This window comes from Lathyrus oleraceus, chromosome 7 (assembly GCF_024323335.1).
Source record: "Lathyrus oleraceus cultivar Zhongwan6 chromosome 7, CAAS_Psat_ZW6_1.0, whole genome shotgun sequence".
NCBI classification, from domain to species: Eukaryota; Viridiplantae; Streptophyta; class Magnoliopsida; order Fabales; family Fabaceae; genus Lathyrus; species Lathyrus oleraceus.
In genome coordinates this window covers 306,289,747-306,310,423 of record NC_066585.1, presented here as the reverse complement: position 1 = coordinate 306,310,423, position 20,677 = coordinate 306,289,747, and the positions used below count along the sequence as shown (strand labels likewise).

The 20,677-nt window shown below is 35.1% G+C and overlaps 1 protein-coding gene across 1 annotated transcript; it reads left to right on the top strand.

Moving 5' to 3' along the window:
• Positions 1-2,228: 2,228 nt before the first annotated feature.
• LOC127103564 (uncharacterized) lies at positions 2,229-3,008 on the top strand. Its single transcript, XM_051040815.1, has 2 exons — positions 2,229-2,499; positions 2,587-3,008. Exons 1-2 carry the CDS (start codon positions 2,229-2,231, stop codon positions 3,006-3,008), a joined length of 693 nt encoding a protein of 230 aa, XP_050896772.1.
• Positions 3,009-20,677: the final 17,669 nt, after the last annotated feature.

Genomic DNA, 20,677 nt, shown 5'->3' with positions numbered 1-20,677 from the left:
TTTTGGAGAAGTTTGTTATTATTATTTCTTGTTTCTATTGTTCATATTTATCACCTTGTGCACTAGCAATTAGTATCTAGAGCTCCGGTTCATATCCACATGGAAACACCACGGGAAACACAAGTGAAATGGTGAGGCATTGTGTGATTGATTTCTGTTCGGAGAATTCGTGTTGAATTTCTGATCAGAATTGTAACAGAATCACATATCTTGATTCTGCAGGATTGGGAAACATTATGTTTAGGTGAGATCTGAGTGTATTGTACAAGGTTGAAGATGAACGAAAACGGCAATATGACTACCAAGCTTCCAGTGTTCGATGGCAAGAACTGGAATCATTGGATGATTCAAATGCGTGTGTCGTTTGGAGCTCAATATGTTATTGATATCATCATCGATGATTATGCTGCACTTCCAGAAAATGCAATGGATGCATAGAGAAATGCTCAGTGTGATCTGAGGAAGAAGGATCAGAAGGCATTGTTCTACATCCATCAGGTGTGGATGTGAACATGTTTGAGAAAATCGTTGACTCGACGATGGAGAAAGCTGCGTGGGACACACTGGTGCGGTGCTAGGGTGGTGATGCATCCGTGAAAAAGGTGAAGCTCAAGTCTCTATGTAAGCAGTATGAGAATCTCAACATTAATAATAATGAGAATGTGCTTGACTACATCTTCAGAGTGATTCTGATCACAAATGATATGAATTCATGTGGAGAAACTCTCTCTGAAGAAAGTATCATTGAGAAGTTACTTAGATCTCGTATTCCTCAGTTTGATTATATCGTTGTAGCAATTGAACATTCTAAGAATTTGAGCACCATGAGAATAGAAGAGCTGCAAAGCAGTCTAGAGCCACAAGAGTTGCGTCTGACTAAAGGAACCTTTGTGAGAGAGGTAGAGCAGGCTCTGAAAGCTTCTTTTGTCAAGAAAGACCATAAGAATTCTTGGTTAGAAGCCAAGAAAATACATGGTAGGTCTTAGAAGTCAGAAACCTCAACTTTTAGGAGTCAGAAGGGAAAGGAGAGGTACGACATGAGAAAAGTTCAATGTTACTGTTATAAGAAGTTTGGCCACTTCGATGTAGATTATTGGTCAAACAAGGAGAGGAAATCATAATAAGCGAATATAGCCAGAAGTTTTGATGATGAACATGTGCTATTAATGGCTTCTGATTCTGATAGTGTGTCTCTAGAAGACTGGTGGTATATGGACACTGGTTGTTTAAACCATCTTACTGGAAATAAGAAATGGATGATTGAGTTTGACTCTAGGAAGAGGACTAAGATCATATGTGTTGATGATAAGTATCTGAATGCTGAAGGAATGGGGAATGTTATAGTGATTTTAAATAAATGACAAATCTGCGTTAATTCAGAATGTCTGGTATGTTCTTGGCATGAAGAGCAATCTGATAAGTGTAGGTCAATTAATTGAAAAGGGATTCTCAGTTACAATGAAGGAAAATATTTTGAAACTGTATGACTATAATTAGAAGTTGATTATGGAGTCAGAACAAGGAAGGAATAGAACATTCAAGGTGAATGTTAAAACTGTAGACTCTGAATGCCTTAGTGCAACAAGTGTTGTGAAGGAAAGTGAGATGTGACACAAAACATTTGGTCATTTGAATTTCAGAAGCTTAGGGCATCTGAATTCAAAGAAAAGGGTATGTGGAATTCCTGTAATTAAGAAATCAGAAAAGGCATGCAATGTATGCATGAGAGGGAAACAACCAAGACTTCCATTTGCATCAGAAGTAGCTCCAAGAGCAACATATCCTTTGAGAGTAGCGCATTCTGATTTGTGTGGACCATTCCTAGAACCTTTACTAGGAGAGAATAAATACTTTGTGTCATTTGTGGATGAGTTCACAAGGATGAAATGGGTATCCCTTATAAAGTTCAAACACAAGGTGTTTGCTAAATTTAAGAAATTCATAATCAATACTGAGAAACAGAATGGTCGGACTCTGAAGATTCTCAAAATTGATGGTGGAGGTGAGTATAACTCTACAGAGTTCAATAAGTTCTGTGAGGAGAATGAATTAAGCATAAAGTGACTGCTCCACATACTCCTCAACACAATGGTCTTGCTGAAAGGAGAACCCGAACTTTACTTGATATGAAAATGAGCATGCTGAAGGAGAAGAAGATTCCTAACACTTTATGGGGAGAAGTTGTTGCCACTGCAGCATATGTGCTCAACATGTGTCCAACCAAGAAGATGAAGGAAATTGTTCCTTTTGATATGTGGATTGGAGATAAGCAAAGTGTGAGTAATTTCAGAGTATTTGGTTATATCTGTTATAAACATGTTCGAGATGCTACTAGAGAGAAGTTGGATGATAGAAGCAAGATGATGTTACTAATGGGGTATCACAGTACATGTGCTTATAAGCTTTATTGTCCATTCACTAATAAGGTTGAAGTCAGTAGAGATGTTGTTGTGAAAGAGTCAAAATTATGGGATTGGAGCAAGTCTCAATCCAACTTTGGTGCAGAGTTAACTTCTGAAGATATTGATTCTGATTCTAAAGATGAGTCAGAGCCTGAAAATGAATCAGAGACTGAGTCATAATTAGAAGGCGAGATTGATTATGAGGAAGAATTTGATTCTAATCCAGATTCTGGTGGTGATTCATATTATGGTGATCCAGATTTTGATGGTGATTCTGATTCTGATGGTGATTCATATTATGGTGATCCAGATTCTGATGGTGATTCAAATTTTGGTGGTAGTCCAGATTCTGGGAATATTCTAGATTCTGAAGGTGGTCATGCTTCCGAAGTCAGTACTTATGGAGTTCCAACATCTGATATTGTTCCAGAATCAGAAGGTTCTGAACAAGTTCAAAGGCCACAAAGAATCAAAAACATTCCGAAAAGGTTTGCAGAGTTTGACATGCTACAAGATACTGAAGTAGATTCTGAAGGGGAAGTTATTCAGCGTGCCATGTTAGTAGACTCTGAACCCGTGAGAATGGAAGAAGCTCTCAAAGAATAAGAAATCCATCAGCATGAGATGGGTTTATAAGGTGAAGCTAAAGTAAGATGGATCAATTGAAAAACACAATGCAAGGTTAGTTGTGAGAGGTTTTCTGCAAAAACCTGAGTTAGATTACTTTGAAGTGTTTTTACCTGTAGCAAGACATGAAACAACTAGGCTAGTGATTCCAATAGTTGCTAACATGAATTGAACTCTTATACATTTATACGTGAAATCTGCATTTCTGAATGATCCATTAGAAGAAGGGGTTTATGTGTCACAACCTCCTGGATTTGAAGCAAGCCCCTAGAGCTTGGAATCTGAAAATTTGATTCATTTTTCAAGAAACAGGGATTTCAGAAATATGAGATGGAGTATGATGTCTATGTTCAGCATACTTTTGAAGGCAATATGATTCTAGTGTGTCTGTTTGTTGATGATATATTTCTAACAGGAAGTTGTGAACATGAGATAGCTAAGTTCAAGAAGGAGTTGATGAATGAGTTTGAGATGACTGATCTAGGAAATATGGTTTATTTTCTAAGGATGAAGATTATGTACTCTGAGAAAGGCATAATTTTACATCAACTAAAATATGAACTTGAGCTTCTGAAGAGCTTTGAGCTGTTGAATTGTAAAGTTTTTATCACATCTACTGATACAAATCAGAAATGGGATTCTGAATCTGGTGGTAATGATGCAGATGCGACATTGTTCAAGTAGTTAGCAGGTTCTTAGAGGTATTTGTGTAATACCAGACCTGATATTTGGTATGCAGTTGGAATTGTGCGTAGGCTTATGAGTAAACCGAAATGGTCTCATTACCAAGCCGCTGTCATAATTATAAACTATATAAAAGGAACTCTAAAGTATGGAGTTTTGTTCCCTTCTGGTGCTGAAACTGACTCAGAACTTCTGAGTTACTCAAATTCTGATTGATGTGGAGACAGAGTTGACAGAAGAAGTATTTTTGGTACTTGTTTAAGTTTCTAGGAAGTTCTATTTCTTGGTGTTCCAAGAAGAAACCACTTGTTGCTTTGTCAACCTGTGAAGCAAAATATATTGCAGATGATGTGACTGCGTGTCAATTTATGTGGCTTCTGAATTTACTATAGGATTTGAAGATCAAAGTAAACAAGCCTCTGAAACTGATGATTGATAATAATTCTACAATCAATCTTGCCAAGAACCCAATGTTGCATGGGAGAAGCAAGTATATTGAGACTAAGTATCACTTTATGAGAAATCAGGTTAAGAATGGAGTCTTAGAAGTTGTGCATTATAGTACTCAGAAGCTGCTGGAAGATGTTCTGACCAAGGCGATCAAGACTGATCAATTTTTCCGCTTGAGGGATGGAATTGGCGTTATTAGTTTTGGTTAAGCTGAGTATGAATTAAGGGATGATGTTAGAATTAATTTATTTTAAAAAAATTATAGATAAAGTTTGTTAGAGGATATTTTAGTATTTTCTCTTAAGTCCTACTTGTATTTAAGCAAGTGAGTGGTGTGAACATTTATCATCAATCCTTTTGATGATAAAGAATAGAATATTCCATCCTTACTTGGAACTTGGAGATATTTGAGGTGGAAGTTTGGGAAAATTTGACATATCAAAATTTTTTTTAAGTGTCAAGCCATATGTCTCAATATTCCACCTTGCTTAACTTTTCATAGGAACTTCAAATGAGAAAAGTGTCTTCATCAAAATTCTATCTCTATCAAAGACCTTCAAAATGTTCACAAATTTCATGTCATTTGGATTTGAAATGATAGAATTATGCATTTTTGAAGTTTAGAAAAATCACTTGATCAATGGTATAGGTCAAAAGTGACCTATAATGTAGCCTCATATCACATGTTCAAAGAAGTTTAATTAGCTCCCACTCCAAACATAAAAGTTAAAGTAGAAACATTTAATTTGATTGTGCAACTTGTAAATATTTCATCTCATAAAAATTGAGCAAGTTATGGCCTTGGGAAGTTGAATTTCAAATTAGGGTTTTGACAAAATGACCTATAATGTTTCAACATAGAAAATGGTTTTCCAAGCATAACTAGCTCTAGGTCTAAACATGAAAGTTGTTTATAATGTCATTTAGAGTAAGTTTGATCTTGGAATCATTTTCATATGGTGATCATTGTAGGAGATAGGGTCTAGGGAGACCCAGTTTTGATCAGATGAATTCATCTGGCCAACCACCATCAACCAACTTGCTAATTTCCAATTCTCTTGACTTTCTTGGCTCATGGTAGATCATATATGAATTTGAAGTGTCCCTTGAGAAATTTGATCAATTGATGAGATAGCTTATTGGAGAAGTTACTCAAGATACCCAGTCAAACTAGGGTTTCCAAGGCAAATCACCCTCAAACTCTTGAAGAAAACTTGATCAATATAACATATAGGAATCAATGGGACTCATATATGATGTTCATAACCATTCTTGAATCAATTATTGGTTGTGCTCTTTGTTCATGAGGGTCTCAAACCCTAGATGTGATCAATGAATCAATGAGATCATGCCCTACCTACAAAAGAGTTAGATAGATACAAAGACATATTTTTGGTATTTTAGTTAGTAAAAATGATAAAATACAAGTATGATATAATCACAAAGTGCTTGGTGATCTCTCCCAAAACAAACCCAATGAAATAGGGGTAAGGAGGATGCCAAGGTGTGATCCCAATGCTAATGTTTATGATGGAAATGCATGAGGGATCTTAGGGTCAAAATTGGGGTAATACAACCATACATGTTAATAATCAAGATAAAATACAAAATGATAAACAAAGAATTTCAAAAGAAACAAAAGGTACTTGATTCAACGTCAAGTTGTTTTCCCAAATAAAACTCACCATTGCAACGTGGATGCTTGATCCAACGTCAAGCATTCTCCATCCAATCCAAGATCCACTATTCACATCTCTTCTCCATTCTCTTCTCAACCTTATTCCATATCTCACCTCCATTCTTCACTCACATTTTTCATAATAAATTCAAACACTTGATTCAACGTCAAGTTCCTTTTTCAAAACCATTTTCATAACAAACTGGAATGCAAATGGGGTGTACGTGTTTGTACACAACATTCAAGTAATTGGGTTGTCGGCTGTTCCTAGCCTGAGGACCCGACACTTGACTTTCCCCCTAAAAAATCTAATAATTCAAACAATTTAAATCTAGGCTCTATGAGGAAGAAAAAGAATAGTTAGGACTTTATTGTTCTCTTGATTCCCAAGTACTTTGATCGTTGGCTGTACTTAGTCAAGGGTTAGAATACTTGTCGCCCTCTAAGTTCCCACGATTAAACTTGCCAAACTTCTTTCACAATTCAAATCTCTTTTGGACGAAAGAGAGTGGTTAGGATAACTTATCCTCTCAAATCCCGAGCTATTGGACCGTTGATTGTATCTAGCCAAGGGTCTAATGCTTGTCTCCATGCATAAAATCGACCCAACAAATCAAGTCATCTTTTGCCTTAGTGCATTCTTCAAAACCTTTCAATAAGGACGTGTTACTTCCGTTCTACCGTGAACGAAGCTTAAGCTTCCATGTGTGAGCAAGTAATGTTTAACTGCTAGAGTGCGAACCAAGCATATCCACTTTACCGCAAACAAGCAAATACTTTCCGCTCCCATGACAGAGTATACAAGCAAGTGAACAGTAGCACGCGAACGTCAATACTGTTCAGTAAAAACAACCAAACAAATACGCCATTTTTGAGCTGAACTACGAAGCTCTGACTTCCCTATTGCACGTATCGGGATACGTAGGCACGAGGGCCCAAATCCTTGGCGAGCACACTAACTTAAAACTTATTTTCTCTCCCATCTCATCTCATATCTCATTTCCGATAGCAAGCTACATACAAATAAATAAACATCCATATGCATTTGATACGAGCAAGTGGTTCCCATGGAATACCATGGATGTGAGGGGTGCTAATACATTCCCCTTGCATAACCGACTTCCGAATCCGCTCTTGGTTGCGAGACCATTTCTCTCATTTGGGGTTTTATCGCTATTTTCCTTTTCCTTTGGAATAAATAGAATCCGGTGGCGACTCTGTATTTTTTGCGGCACTTCAGTTACCATATGATTATTGAGTGAAATTACGACTAAATTTATGAAACTTAGAAATTCACAAAGAAAATATTGTTTCACCATTAAACATGCACAATAGACACATGTTTAAAACAAAGAAATAAGCCCATTTTTAGACATCCACAAATTGAAGAGAATACTTGAATAAATGTCTTTCCAATAAAAGAAAGATTAAAAAAAGCAAAAAATATAACAGGGTGGCCTAACTCTTTGATTTTCCATTAAGCAGACGAATGGTCTCTGAAAGAAACCTACCCTTTATCCAAGAGTGAATCCTGGAGCAGGGGCAGACAAATGATATCACTTGATCGGAAACATTCTTACTGAAGAGATACGCGACAGTTAGCATAACTTTACAAAAAAAACAAGTAAGGATATAATTGTTGTTAACAAAAACCAAAAATATATATAAATACAAATAAAGAAGAAACACATGCCCAAAAATTGGCATTTACTTAATCATGTTGCAAACTATAATTTACAAGCATTCAGACTCACTAGCTCCAAACTCAAACCGAGACTCAATGTCCAAACCTAGGCAAGGGTGTTTTCAAAAACCCTATATTCAAAACATAACTTACTAATTCAATTATTTTCTTATGTCAACTCGAAAATTGTCCCATCATCCTAAAGACGACTTTCTTGATGAAGCCTTTTTAAACCAACATTTTTCACAGTCAAGTAAACAATCTTTCTTTCAACTCTCTTGAGTTGATCTTTATCAAAAAAATCTTATAGATTGCAACTTCTACATTGATAAAAATGACCTTCATATCAGATGTTATCAACTGGATTTTCATCACTTAGAACTACATATAAAATATAGAATCCAATCCCTCATCCTTGTTCTTTTCTTCATCAATAAATTGAATCCAATCCCTCAAATATATTTATTATGCATTATAGTTCTCTGTAACCATGTATAGGTCATCTCAACACCATTTCAAATATGCTTTGTGATGTTTCAACTTCTTTAAAACCTCGTTCAATATAGCTTGCGCCTACATGACTTTTTCCGTACAATCATGTGCTTCTAGGTCAGCTTACAGTAGCTCTCTAGATAACTCCTCCTATCTTGTTGATTTATATACATATGTGAGATGCATTTTGCCAGTGCATATTGTTAATCCAAGGGTCCTAATTCAACTTATCAATTGACGCCTTCTTCAGGAACCAGGGACCGAAGAGCCAGAGTCTCGAAAGGGAGGGGGATAGTGATCTAAGGGGAAAACATAAGACTGTTATCATCTTAAAATAATCTCCATATTAAGTCATTCTTTCATAAACAATACCACATCCTCCTTTAGGTGTTTAAGAGACACGGACAACCTTTCAGCATTATCACTATAACACCCTGAATTCGACTAATTTATTTAATTGAATTTTATTCTGCTTTTATTTATTTATTTTGGTGATTTTATATATTTTTAATAATTTATTTTGATGATAGCATGTGTTATGTGATTTTAGGAGTTTATTAGAATTTAGCGTAGCTTTATTTGACTAAAATAATAAAATAATAATAAAATAAGAGAAATAGTGATATTGGGACAAAAGCAGAATTATTAGAAAATAAGGGAAAGTGGATAAAGTAGAGATGAGTTAAGGGGAAAATGAGAACAAGGACTTCAGGGAAAAGAAGAAAACCATATCCAAACTTGTTAGCTGCTGGAAATTCAGATATGTGGACTACTCTAATATAGGTGTTATTGCATGAAGGATAGAGAGTGATCCTCACCCTCATCTAGGTTTTTTTCCATTGATTTGTTTGACGAGTTTTTTAATATAATCATGTGAAATATATGATAATCAATGTATGTGATATGAAATTTGTGTCTTGTGTGTGGCTGAATTTTCTATTTGATAAATGGATATGGATATGAATATGAATATTATGAGTACCATTGTTGAATAATTGGTTTTATAAACAAAGTCTTGAATTCATGATTAATTAATGAATTTGGATGTTAATTGGTATGAGGATTTGATTGTTATACAATATGTATATATTATTTTAGGTGTGATTTTAGGTGTTAGGGGTTGAGATCGGAACTTCAAATGAGCTCTCATGGTGAAAAATGAAGATTTTGGTTTCTACGTCAGCGTGACGGTCGCCACGAGCATAACGGGCTGTCCATCAAACTTCTGGGTCAACTAACGGTCGTCAGCAAGGTGGCGGGGAGACTGTCATGGTCTCCAGGAGGGATTTTCCTATTGGTCGTCATGGGGATGACGGGGTGTGAAGGAGAGCAATGACGTGTTAGGTGACGAGTTGGTTGTCATGGTCGTCAAAGACCAGTTTTAAACGATAAGTCTGGTTTTCAATGTTGTTTTCTCGTGTAGAATGGTTGACTATTGTTTTGGTGTACTAGATGAATTTAATTTATTAAGGCTAATTACTATGATGATGAAATAATAGTCGAATTAGTTTACATGATAATAATTGGTGAATTATGATTATGTTTTTGAGTTATAATATTGTGAATATAATAATGTGTTATGAATGTAATTAAGATTGTTGTGTTAAGGTAAGTAGTTCAAAAGTGCGAACTACTGTGGGTGTTGTATTGCAATTTGTTTATGGTTATAAGTGGAACCATAAGCATTGCTGTTGTTGCATTACTTTGTATGCCATGCTTTATTTTTTGTCAGTATCTTGAAAGAGGTGAGTCACGTGTTCAGAATTGGGGATCCAGTTCGAATGAGAAACCATTGTTGAGTGGACGAGATCAGCAAAAACCCTCTGATGTCTAAACCGGTACCACGTGCATATAGTCGAGTTGTGAGTCACATTGCATACATAAATTATATGTGAGTTTAATTTTTATGTTGGTGTGTAAATTAAATGTGTGTTGTTAATTGTGTGATTTAAGTCACCCTTGCATTCTTTTACACCGTTAATATATTTGAGCGTATTTTTATCCCTTTGTTGTTTGTTTTGTGTTGTTCTGTACAATGTTGTATAGATACTCAAGAGGAGTATGTGCTGTTGTGAGTTGGAAGAAAATTATGAGGCTCTTTTCTTTTTCTTTGTTGTTTTATCGACATTTAGTTGGAAATATTTCTATGATCTATAACACCGGGAACATGTCACTTGAATTGTTTTTGAGTTAATCTTTGAATTTTGTTAATTTAGTTAATTACTTCATTTGAAGAGATATTGGAAGTTTATATTAGTTATTTTGAATCCTTCAACAAATCTTAAAATTAATTGGAAAGCATGCCTTTTATGTTGAGTAGCATCCTAAAATGTTGATTTTATTCCTTTAGATTAAGAGTTGTAGTTTTAGGGTGTTACATCCTAAAATGCGAAATGTGTGTGAAACACTATCGGTGCTTGTTTGTTTTCCTAACTACTTACCAGCAGAAGTAGGTATGAAATAAATGGAGGAGAAGTTTCTGCTTCTCTGAGATATTTTAGGTGTGGAGGGTTGGTTCAGTCTGTCGCTGATTGCAAGATTATATGTGTTATTGATTTTGTGTTGTTTCCCGGACCCAAAGGGAGTACGAATTCGAGATTCATGTCTAAAGGTCAGGTATAGATATTCTTGAGGTTAGACGATCAGGTTCCCGTGATGATCGTTTTTTTGGGATTGGAGGGTGATGTTGTGGCTAGTTATATGAATGTGATGTGTGAGATTCCTGATCTTTTTCCTAAATGGTATTTGTGACTTGTCAATGGAGCGATGAGTTGAATTTTCCATAGACTTAGTACCTGGTATTAGACTTATGTTGATGGTGTCGTATATGACGTATGCATCATAGTTGAGTGAATTGAAGAAGCAATTAGAATATATGCTTGAAAATAAATTTGTTAGACCTAGTGTGTCACCGTGGGGAGCACCGGTGTTGTTGGTAAAGAAGAAAATGCTAGCATAAGGTTGTATGTTGACTAACGCCAATTGAATAAAATCGCAATTAAGAATAAGTATCCTCTTTCGAGAACTGATGATATAATGGATCCGTTATTTGGTGCTTGCATGTTCAATAAGATTGATTTGTGATCAGGTTATCATCAGATTCGTGTGAAGCCAGAAGATATTCTAAAGACTACTTTTAGAACCCGATATGGTCACTATGAGTAGTTTTTTATGACATCCAGTTTGTCTAATGTTCCAAGTTTATTCATGGAGTATTTGAATAGAATATTCCATCCTTACTTGGCTAGTTACTATAGAAGGTTTATAGAAGGATTTTTGAAGTTGGATTTTCCTTTGAATCAGTTGACTCATAAAGGTCAAGCTTACGTGTGGAATGTTCAATGAAAAAAGAGTTTTCTAGAGCTCAAGAAGAAGTTGACATCAACACCAATTTTGATTTTTCTGAGTCTAAGTGATTCTTTTATTGTGTTATGTGATGTTTCGAAGATGGGTATAGGCGACGTGATTATGCAGAATTGTCAGCTTGTAGCTTATGCTTTGATATAACTGAAGGTTCTAAAGAGAAATTATCCTACCCCTAATTTAAAGTTGGATATGTGGTATTCATTCTTAAAGTTTGGAGACATTATCTTTTTGGATCTAGATTTGAAGTGTTCAGCGATCATAAGAGTTTGAATTATTTATTTGATTAGAAGGAAATGAATATGAGGAAGAGGATATGCCTTGAGTTTCTGAAGGATTATGATTTTTGTTTGAGTTACCATCCTGGTAAGGCTAATGTTGTAGTAGAGTATTTAAGCAAGAAGTCTTTGCATATGTAAACACTTATGGTTCGAGAATTAGATTGAACAATTCAGAGGTCTTAGTTTGGTGTGCGAGATAACTCCTAATAGTGTGAAGTTGGGTATGCTAAAGCTGACTAGTGGTATTCTTAAAGAGATCAGAGAGGGCCAGAAATTGGATTTGGGATTGATTGACCAATTGGTGTTGATAAATCAAGGTAAAGAGGTAGACTTTAGAATTGATGATAATGGTGTTTTGAGATTCCGAGATAGGGTTTGCGTGCCAGATGTACCAAAGCTTAAGAAGAGAATTCTTAAGAAAGGTCATAGGAGTGGTTTGAGTATTCATCCTGGAGATACTAAGATGTATCAAGATCTGAAGAAGATGTTTTGGTGGCCAGGTATGAAAAAAGATATTTTTGAGTTTGTTTATTCCTGCTTGACTTGTGAAAAGTTAAAGATCGAGCAACTGAGACCTTTTTGAGCAACTGGGACAACATTTCTATGGATTTTGTTATGAGTGTTCTAACACTTATAAAGGAAGTGATTTTATTTGGGTTGTGGTGGATAGGTTGATTAAATTGGCTCATTTCATTCCGATAAAGATCAAGTATCTGTTGCAGAAGATGGTTAGTTTATATCGAGAAGTTGTTAGTTTGCATGGTATTCCTCTGAGTATTGTTTCAGATAGAGATCAGAGGTCCACTTAGAGGTTCTAGGAGAGTTTGTAGGAAGACGGGGGAACCATATTGTAGTTGAGTTCTTCTTATCATATGCATACAGACGGCCATACAGAGAGGATCATCCAATCGTTAGAGGATTTGTTGAGAGCTTGCGTGTTAGAGCAACGAGGTATTGGGATTCTTACTTGCCTTTTATCGAGTTTACCGACAACAACAGTTTCCATTCTAGCAATAAAATATCCCCTTTTGAATAATTGTATGGTAGAAGGTGTAAGACACATTTGTGTTGGTATGGGTCTGGTGAAAGTGTTGTACTTGGACCAGAAATCGTTCAGCAGACGACTGAGAAGATCAAGATGATTTAGGAGAAAATGAAAGCTTTGTACAATAGGAAGAAGAGTTGCCATGATAATAGGAAAAGATGACTTGAATTCCGAGAGGGAGATCATGTGTTCTTGAGAGTCACTTTGGTGATTGGTGTTGGTCGTGCTTTGAAATCTCAAAAACTCACGTCGCGTTTCACTAATCCTTATCATATTTTGAAGAAGTGTGAGAAGTGGCCTGCAAAGTCGCTTTACCATCATCTCTTTTGAATCTTCATATTGTGTTTCATGTGTCTTAACTTTGAAGGTATGTTCCAGATCCGTCTCATGTGATTCAAATTGATGATGCACAAGTGAGAGATAATTGGCTATGGAAGCATCACCAATGATAATTGATGATCGAGAGGTCAAACACTTAACGGGTAAAGAGATTGTCTTGGTGAAGGTTGTATGGGGAGGACCTACTGGATAAAGCATGATGTGCGAGATGGAAATCCGGATGAAGGAGTCATATTCGGAGCTATTTCGTTCAGGTAATTTTCGAGGGTGGAAATTTTATAAGTGGGAGAAAGTTGTAACACCCCGAATTCGACTAATTTATTTAATTGAATTTTTTTTGCTTTTATTTATTTATTTAGGTGACTTTATATATTTTTAATTATTTATTTTGGTGATAGAATGTGTTACGTGATTTTTTGGGAGTTTATTAGAAATTAGTGGAGCTTTATTTGACTAAAATAATAAAATAAGATTTAGTGGTATTGGGACAAAAATAGAATTATTAGAAAATAAGGGAAAGAGGAGAAAGTAGAGGTGAGTTAAGGGGTAAAAGTGTGAAAGTGAATATTTTTTAGGTTAAAATAAATAGAATATGTGAGTGGAGTCAAACATGTCAGTACGTAGAAATTGTGCAATTGGGAAATAAAGGCAAGTGCGAGAAAAGGAGAACAAAGGCTTGAGGGAGAAGAATAACACCACATACAAAATTGTTTGCTACTGAAAATTCAGGTAAGGGGAAACTACTATAATATAGGTGTTATTAAAGAGGGATCTTCACCCTCATTTAGATTTTTCTCCATTGATGTGTTTGATGAGTTTTTGAATATTTTCATGTGAAATCTATGATGATCAATGTATGTGATATGAAATTTGTGTCTTGTGTGTGGATGGATTTTCTGTTTGATAAATGGATATGAATCTGAATATCATGATTACCATTGTTGAATAATTGGTTTTATGAACAAAGTCTTGAATTCATTATTAATTGGTGAATTTGGATGTTAATTGGTATATGTATGATAGTTTGATTCTTATATAATTTGTATCTATTATTTTCTATGCGATTTGGGGTGTTAGGGGTCGAAATTGGAGCTTCGATGAGGTCCCAAGGTGAATAATGCATACTCTAGTTCCTGCATCAACGTGACGGTCGTCATGAGCATGACAGACTATCTGTCATGCTTCTGAGTCAGCTGACTGTCATCAGCAAGATGACGGGGAGACTGTCATGGTTTCCATGCAGAATTTTCCTATCGGTCGTCATGGGGATGACAGGTTGTGAAGGGGAGCAATGACGGGCTGGGAGGCGGTCTTTATCCAGGTGACAAGCTGGTCGTCATGGCCTTCAAGGCCCAGTTTTAAGTGATAAGTCCAGTTTTCGGTATTGTTTTCTCATGTAGTCTAATGTTGACGGTTGTTTTTGTGTACTTAATGAATTGAATTAATTAGGGCGGATTATTATGATGATGAAATAATAATCGAATTAATTTGCATGATTATAAGTGGCGAATTATGATTATGTTTTTGAGTTGTGATGTTGCAAATATAATTATGTGTTATGAACGTACTTATGGTTGTTGTGTTAAGGTGAGTAGTTCGAAAGTGGGGACTGTGATACCCCAAAATTTACCCTGCTTTTTTTCATTTTTACCCGGCTTACTGCTTTATTCATCTACATGCATTTAGGAAGCACTCATTTCATCTACATCTCATCATTTCATTTTCATTTGAAAAGTTAGGTCAAAGGCTCTTTGGTGATGATGTTTTGCTTAAATCAGGAAGTATCTTGAATTTGGAAAATGGAAAGTAAAGAAGTGGTTGACTTTTGGTCAACAAGGTCGACACTGTTGACCAGACGTTTGACCACTATCATAGGCATTCCTAAACATATTCATCCTCCATCTTTAAGTCATCACATCATGTACAAAGAAGATGTACCATGTGCACGACATATCCATCAAGCACGCATTTCGCATTTTTACATAACATATATTGTAAGTCATTCAATCTAACTTGCATTTTCAAATTTTTGATACATTTTCAATTTCTAAGTGATTCACTAAGTCACTTTTCACTTCATGTGTAAATTCCCTAAGCATTCATTGGAGTTCATTTCCATACATACACTTTGAGCTATAATTCCTTTTTATTCATGGTCTTTCAATCCATGTACATAAGGTTCAAAAGTCACTAAATATTATTTTTACATTTACATGACTTCACTTTACATCACTTGATGTCATTACAAGCATATTACATAGGTTCCATACACAAAAGAATAAAAATAATTTCAAGCTCTTCAATAGTCTTAATTCATACTCCATCTTTGACCATGTTTGTTCATGCTCCATTACCACGTACCATGTTGCAAAGAAAATAATAAAAACAAGTTATAGATTATATTCACTTCTAAAAATTCAGCATTTACATAACAAAAATTCGGCATCACGGGCATTTACAAAATACAGATGAAAAGTGATTTTAAATTCATATCATTTATCTCTAAAATTCAACATATGCACATACATTCACATCATATGCAAAACCATTAAAAAAACAAGTCAAATTCAATAAAAATTCTGCATGTTATGCATATACCATGAGTATAAATTCCATACTATGTATTGAAATTCTAGTTATCAGACTTTAGATGTCACACGGGTTGTTATGACATCCAATTCTGCACAGACAAGAATTATGCAGAACTTAACAGTAAGTGCAGTAAATAACACAAGTAATTGTTTACCCAGTTCAGTCCAACATGACCTACATCTGGGGGCTACCAAGCCAGGGAGGAAATCCACTATTAGTAGTATTAATTCAAAGCTAAACTCACCCGTTTACAACTTGTCACTTAATCCCTACCCAATGCAATTTCAATCTTACTCTAAGATCAGAGTTCCTACTCACTCCCCCTCAATCACCTCAGTGATTACTACCTTTAATCAATATTAAAGACAATTTTGAAGTCACACTTCAAACAACTCTTGATTGTGCTTAGCAGCTTTAATCAAGATACACAACACTCACGCTTAAAAGCTTTGAGCGACACAACACTTACAACTCAATGAACACCCTATGCCAAAGCAATCATCAACGTGATAAAGGCTTGGCTTACAAGATATGTCTAATACAAGACTCACAAAAATACAGCAGTGAAGTATGATGGACACACTTAATCTTCACGCCTCAAAATCCCCGAAACTGAATGAAGGAACGACTTCCTTTTATATTGCAGTACCTGGGCTTTTGCACTTGTATTCTCCTGAATTTAAGGTCACGCGAGTTCCCATAAATTCAACATCTAGGTTACTAACAAATAGGCTATTTGTTAGGTTCATTAAATGTAGCTTGGTTGTTGATTTCCTGGATTTTCTCTAAGCTGTTGAATCCCTGAAGAATAGCCTGAGAAAAAGCTGAAACAGAAAACTGAACAACCTACAATATAGCATATGCTGTCAGGAATGAATGTCACGACATTCAGCTTGACATCAAGGATCATATGCTGAGTCTGTTTTTCCAGAAAACAGACTGTACAATTTTGCTAACCTGTACATGACCAAAATGACCATACTACAGTAACAGCTTACAATAATAAATGTCAAAGTATCCAATTTGACATTTACACATTTGGCCTTAAGTCAGTTCTGTTATCCTCTTGAAGAACAGACTAAGAAACATACTGAAGTGTAGCAGAACACCACTCTGTCTATTATTCAGTATATACTGTCCATGATGAATGTCATAACATCCAGTTTGACATTCATATAGTAGGCCTTATGCCAGGTCTGGTTCTTCCTTGATAACCAGACTGCAAATGAATACTGAGCTCTAACAGAACACCAACTGCTCTATTCCTCAGTATCTGCTGACAGGGATGAATGTCACAGTATCCAGTTTGATATTCAATAAATCCTGTATTAGCTAATCCTGCAGTAACTACTCAAGTGTGTCATGACATCAGTCAAGACATCAGAGTACAGTTAGATATTCTAACCTACAATGCAGTCACACATACACACCATGTCATGACATCAGTCAAGACATTAGAATCCAGCTAGTGTTTTACCATATAATGCAGCCAATTAAACACCTACATGTATCATTTCCATTCCACTTCTATACAACAAGTAAAACCCCATAAATCATGTGCGTTAAAAAATTCATAATTCATGTAATACATCATTTCATCCATCAACATCAATCCAAATGCATCTCTAAATCATTCATTCATACCATGCAAATACCTAAGCATTTATTCAAGTGATGTCATGTAAATTCATTCAATTTCCCTCACATTCACTAAAAATTCAGCATATGGACATGCATGTAAATTCACATACATTCATGCCTTAACCACCCTAACTACTTTAAACTTCCACAAACTAACTTCTAACTAACTACTTGGAAAATTGTCTAAAGTGCCCAAAACAGCCCCAACTAATCTCTAACCAATTTCCAACCTCTAATCATCGCTCATATTGTTCTACATAAGCATTCATCATTCACTCACTAAGGATCTTCTTCTTCTCCACTTTTCGATTTCACTCATTCTTCACTTTCTCTCAATCTTCTCACTCTCCATTCTCCATTCTTCAACATTCCCTCACTAGAGCTCAAATTCACGGTTGTTGAAGCTTCGCATTGAAGTTTCAATAAACTTGAGCATAACCTTCACTACACTTGACACCATAGTTTTCATGTTTCAAGCATTGAAAAGTGCCAAAAGAATCAAGAACAACAAGAAAACAAATGAAAGAAAATAAAAGGGATGAAAAAGGGATGAAAAGGAATTGAAGAATCGCTTACCGTATTAAATTTGCATCGCCATTGAAGAACCATCGGAGGGTCTCTGATCGGTAAGCCTCAAACTTTATTTATCACTCCATGAACGCTTGCTTATTTTGGTGCCTTCTAGGATTTCTTGCTTATTTGAATTATCTTTGTATGTTTGTTCTTGTTTTTCCCTTTCCTTGCTTTTCGTCGTGCGTGGATGTTTACCGTGGAAATTCAAACCTTGCCATGAACACAAACTATAGAAAATTAAGCACCAAAATTTGACCTCCTCGATCATCAATTTCAACCTTCATCAAAAATCCACCATGAACCACAAGAAATCACCAAAAATTCGTTGCTACACCAAAACCTCACCAAAATCCTATTGAAAAATCATAACCTTTAGAAAAATTGATTCATAATCCAAAACAGTGAAAAAATAAACCTGTAACGAAACCGAAACAAGTTAAAAATAAAGCAAAACCGGTTAAAACACTTCATCGAACACTTCGTGTACGAGTTACGGAACTGCAGTTGTAACGTAACACTTCAATTTACTGTAACCGAAACAAACAAATTCTGAATTGAAACCGCTAATGAAACGGAAATTTTGAACCGCAATTCCAAATTGGAACATAAGCTGCACCATGACTGTGAACTCAAAACAATTTCAAACCTATAAAGAATGTCTTTCACGTTAAATGCCTCTTTCCATCACTAGACTTGGAAAAAGGAGTCACGTGTTGTAGCTGCATGTTCCTAATATCCTAGTGTAGCACTTAAACCTTTCCTTTTTTTATCCATTAGCTTACTTGGTTAGAATAATATTATATCTTAGTTATACATACCTTCGATAGCTTTAATTAGAAAATATATACTTTAGTTTAGTTTAGAAAATATAGTTAGTATAGGAGAAGATATATACATAACAGTAGTTATTTAGTTTAATAGATACATTAGTTTAGTAGAAGATTAATAGGTTAGTTTAGTAGAAATATAATACAATAGTTTAGTTTAGTTTTAGAAAATATAATAGTTTAGTTTATACAATACAATAGTTATACACTTAGGAAAATATATACCATAGTTTTAGTTTTAAAAACAATTCAGTGGTCTAGTTTAAAAAATGATTTCATAGTTTTAAAAACAATTAAATAGCTTTAGTTAAGATATATACAATTTAGTTACTGTAATATAAAGTTTAGTTTTGGTTAGAAAATAATCATAAGATTTAGTTTAGAAAAATATATTTTTTAGTCACTTTAAAAATAATATTTAGGCCGAATTTTAATTAGGAGGGGTTCTTTTAATTAGAATTAGTGTTTTTAGAATTTTTCTTTAAAATACATTAGAGATTAGTTGAATTGGTTTGATTAGAACTTTGAGAATTTTAGAGTTAAGATTTTAATTGCGTTGGAATTAATTGTTTAGTTAGAAATTATGTAATTTGGATAATTGGATTTAATTAGGTTTTAATTTTAGAATTAACTTTCTAATTGAATGTACATGAGATTCGACAATTCTAAACCTAGGATTTATTAGCAAATTTCATGTTCCCTTAGGAATAAGAATTGATTAAGAATAATTGATCTTTTAATCATTAATTTTCATATGATATTTTGGTAATTGATGATTAATTTGATCCTAATTGTGGCATGTTCCCTTAGGTATAACTTGTACAAATTATTAATCTTTAGATTACGATGTACAATTCTCTTTGATTAAAGTTGATCAAAAGAAATTTTGATTAACTAAACCCTTTGATCATGTATAATCCCACGGTATATTCAAGTGATCAAAAGTCCCTTGATCACTTGATAAGACTATTTCTAACGATGTAGATCTCCAAGCTTCAAGTCCAGATTTTCACGCAAGGCATCTCAGTCACGTGAAGCAGCGAATTATACAAGATACATCAAAGGTCAACACTTGGTAAATGTGATTCAAATTGTATGTCATGAGCTTTAAGTAATGAGGAATGCTGAGATGGAGTTTCTTTTATCCTTGTCTAGAGTGACTATACGTACGCAGTGTAGGCCCTAGCTATTCAAAGCATTCGCCCTTATTCATAGGCTTTAGTGTGATTCTTATCAAACAACTGTCAAGTCTCTTCATATTCCATTCATCCAATCACTTATTTTGCCTCAATCATCTTGCTGTCAACCCTAGTGAACTGAACTATGAAAGCTCTGACTTTCTCAATGCATGGTGAGAATACGTAGGCAGGAGAATTCAGATTCTCCGCGAGCTACCTTATTTATTAACACTTCATTCTTCATTCATTCAAGCAATACCATCTTTTTGAGATCAAATATACTTCTCCTTGGACTCCATCTACATCCTTTTATGACGATATAACGACAGTCCACCTTGCGAATCAAGAGTTGTTTGGATCGTCTCCAAACATTTAATTCATTCTTTTTCGGCTAAGACACATGTTTACTCTTCGGTTAAGAGTCTATTTCCTTCATGGATCCAAGATACCATTCATCTTTGATCTCGAACTATTTGTTCCCTAGCCAGTGATACATTCTTGTTCCTTGTACCCAATAATACTTTCTTTTGGGCCCCATATATACCCTTTTAGGTTGATATAACGGCAATCCACCTCGTGAACCAAGAGTTGTTTGGATCGTACCCAGACATTTAATTACTTCTTTTTCGGCTAAGACCCTTGTTTACTCTTCGGTTCAAAGTTCACTCTCTCTTTGTGGGTTCCATTGATACCATTATGTTGGTGCAAGTTATACTTTTCATCACTTTCAATCTCTCATTGTTTTTGTGGTTCTATAAACTACGAATGCTCTGACTTTCTCATTGCATAGTGAGAATACGTAGGCACAAGGATGTGAATCC

Excerpts from the sequence above, each read along its gene's own strand:
- LOC127103564 (XM_051040815.1), top strand. The coding sequence starts at position 2,229 with ATGAAGGAAATTGTTCCTTTTGATATGTGGATTGGAGATAAGCAAAGT. Across the intron at positions 2,500-2,586 it reads CAAGTCTCAATCCAACTTTG|AAGGCGAGATTGATTATGAG; the intron begins GTGCAGAGTTAA and ends AGTCATAATTAG.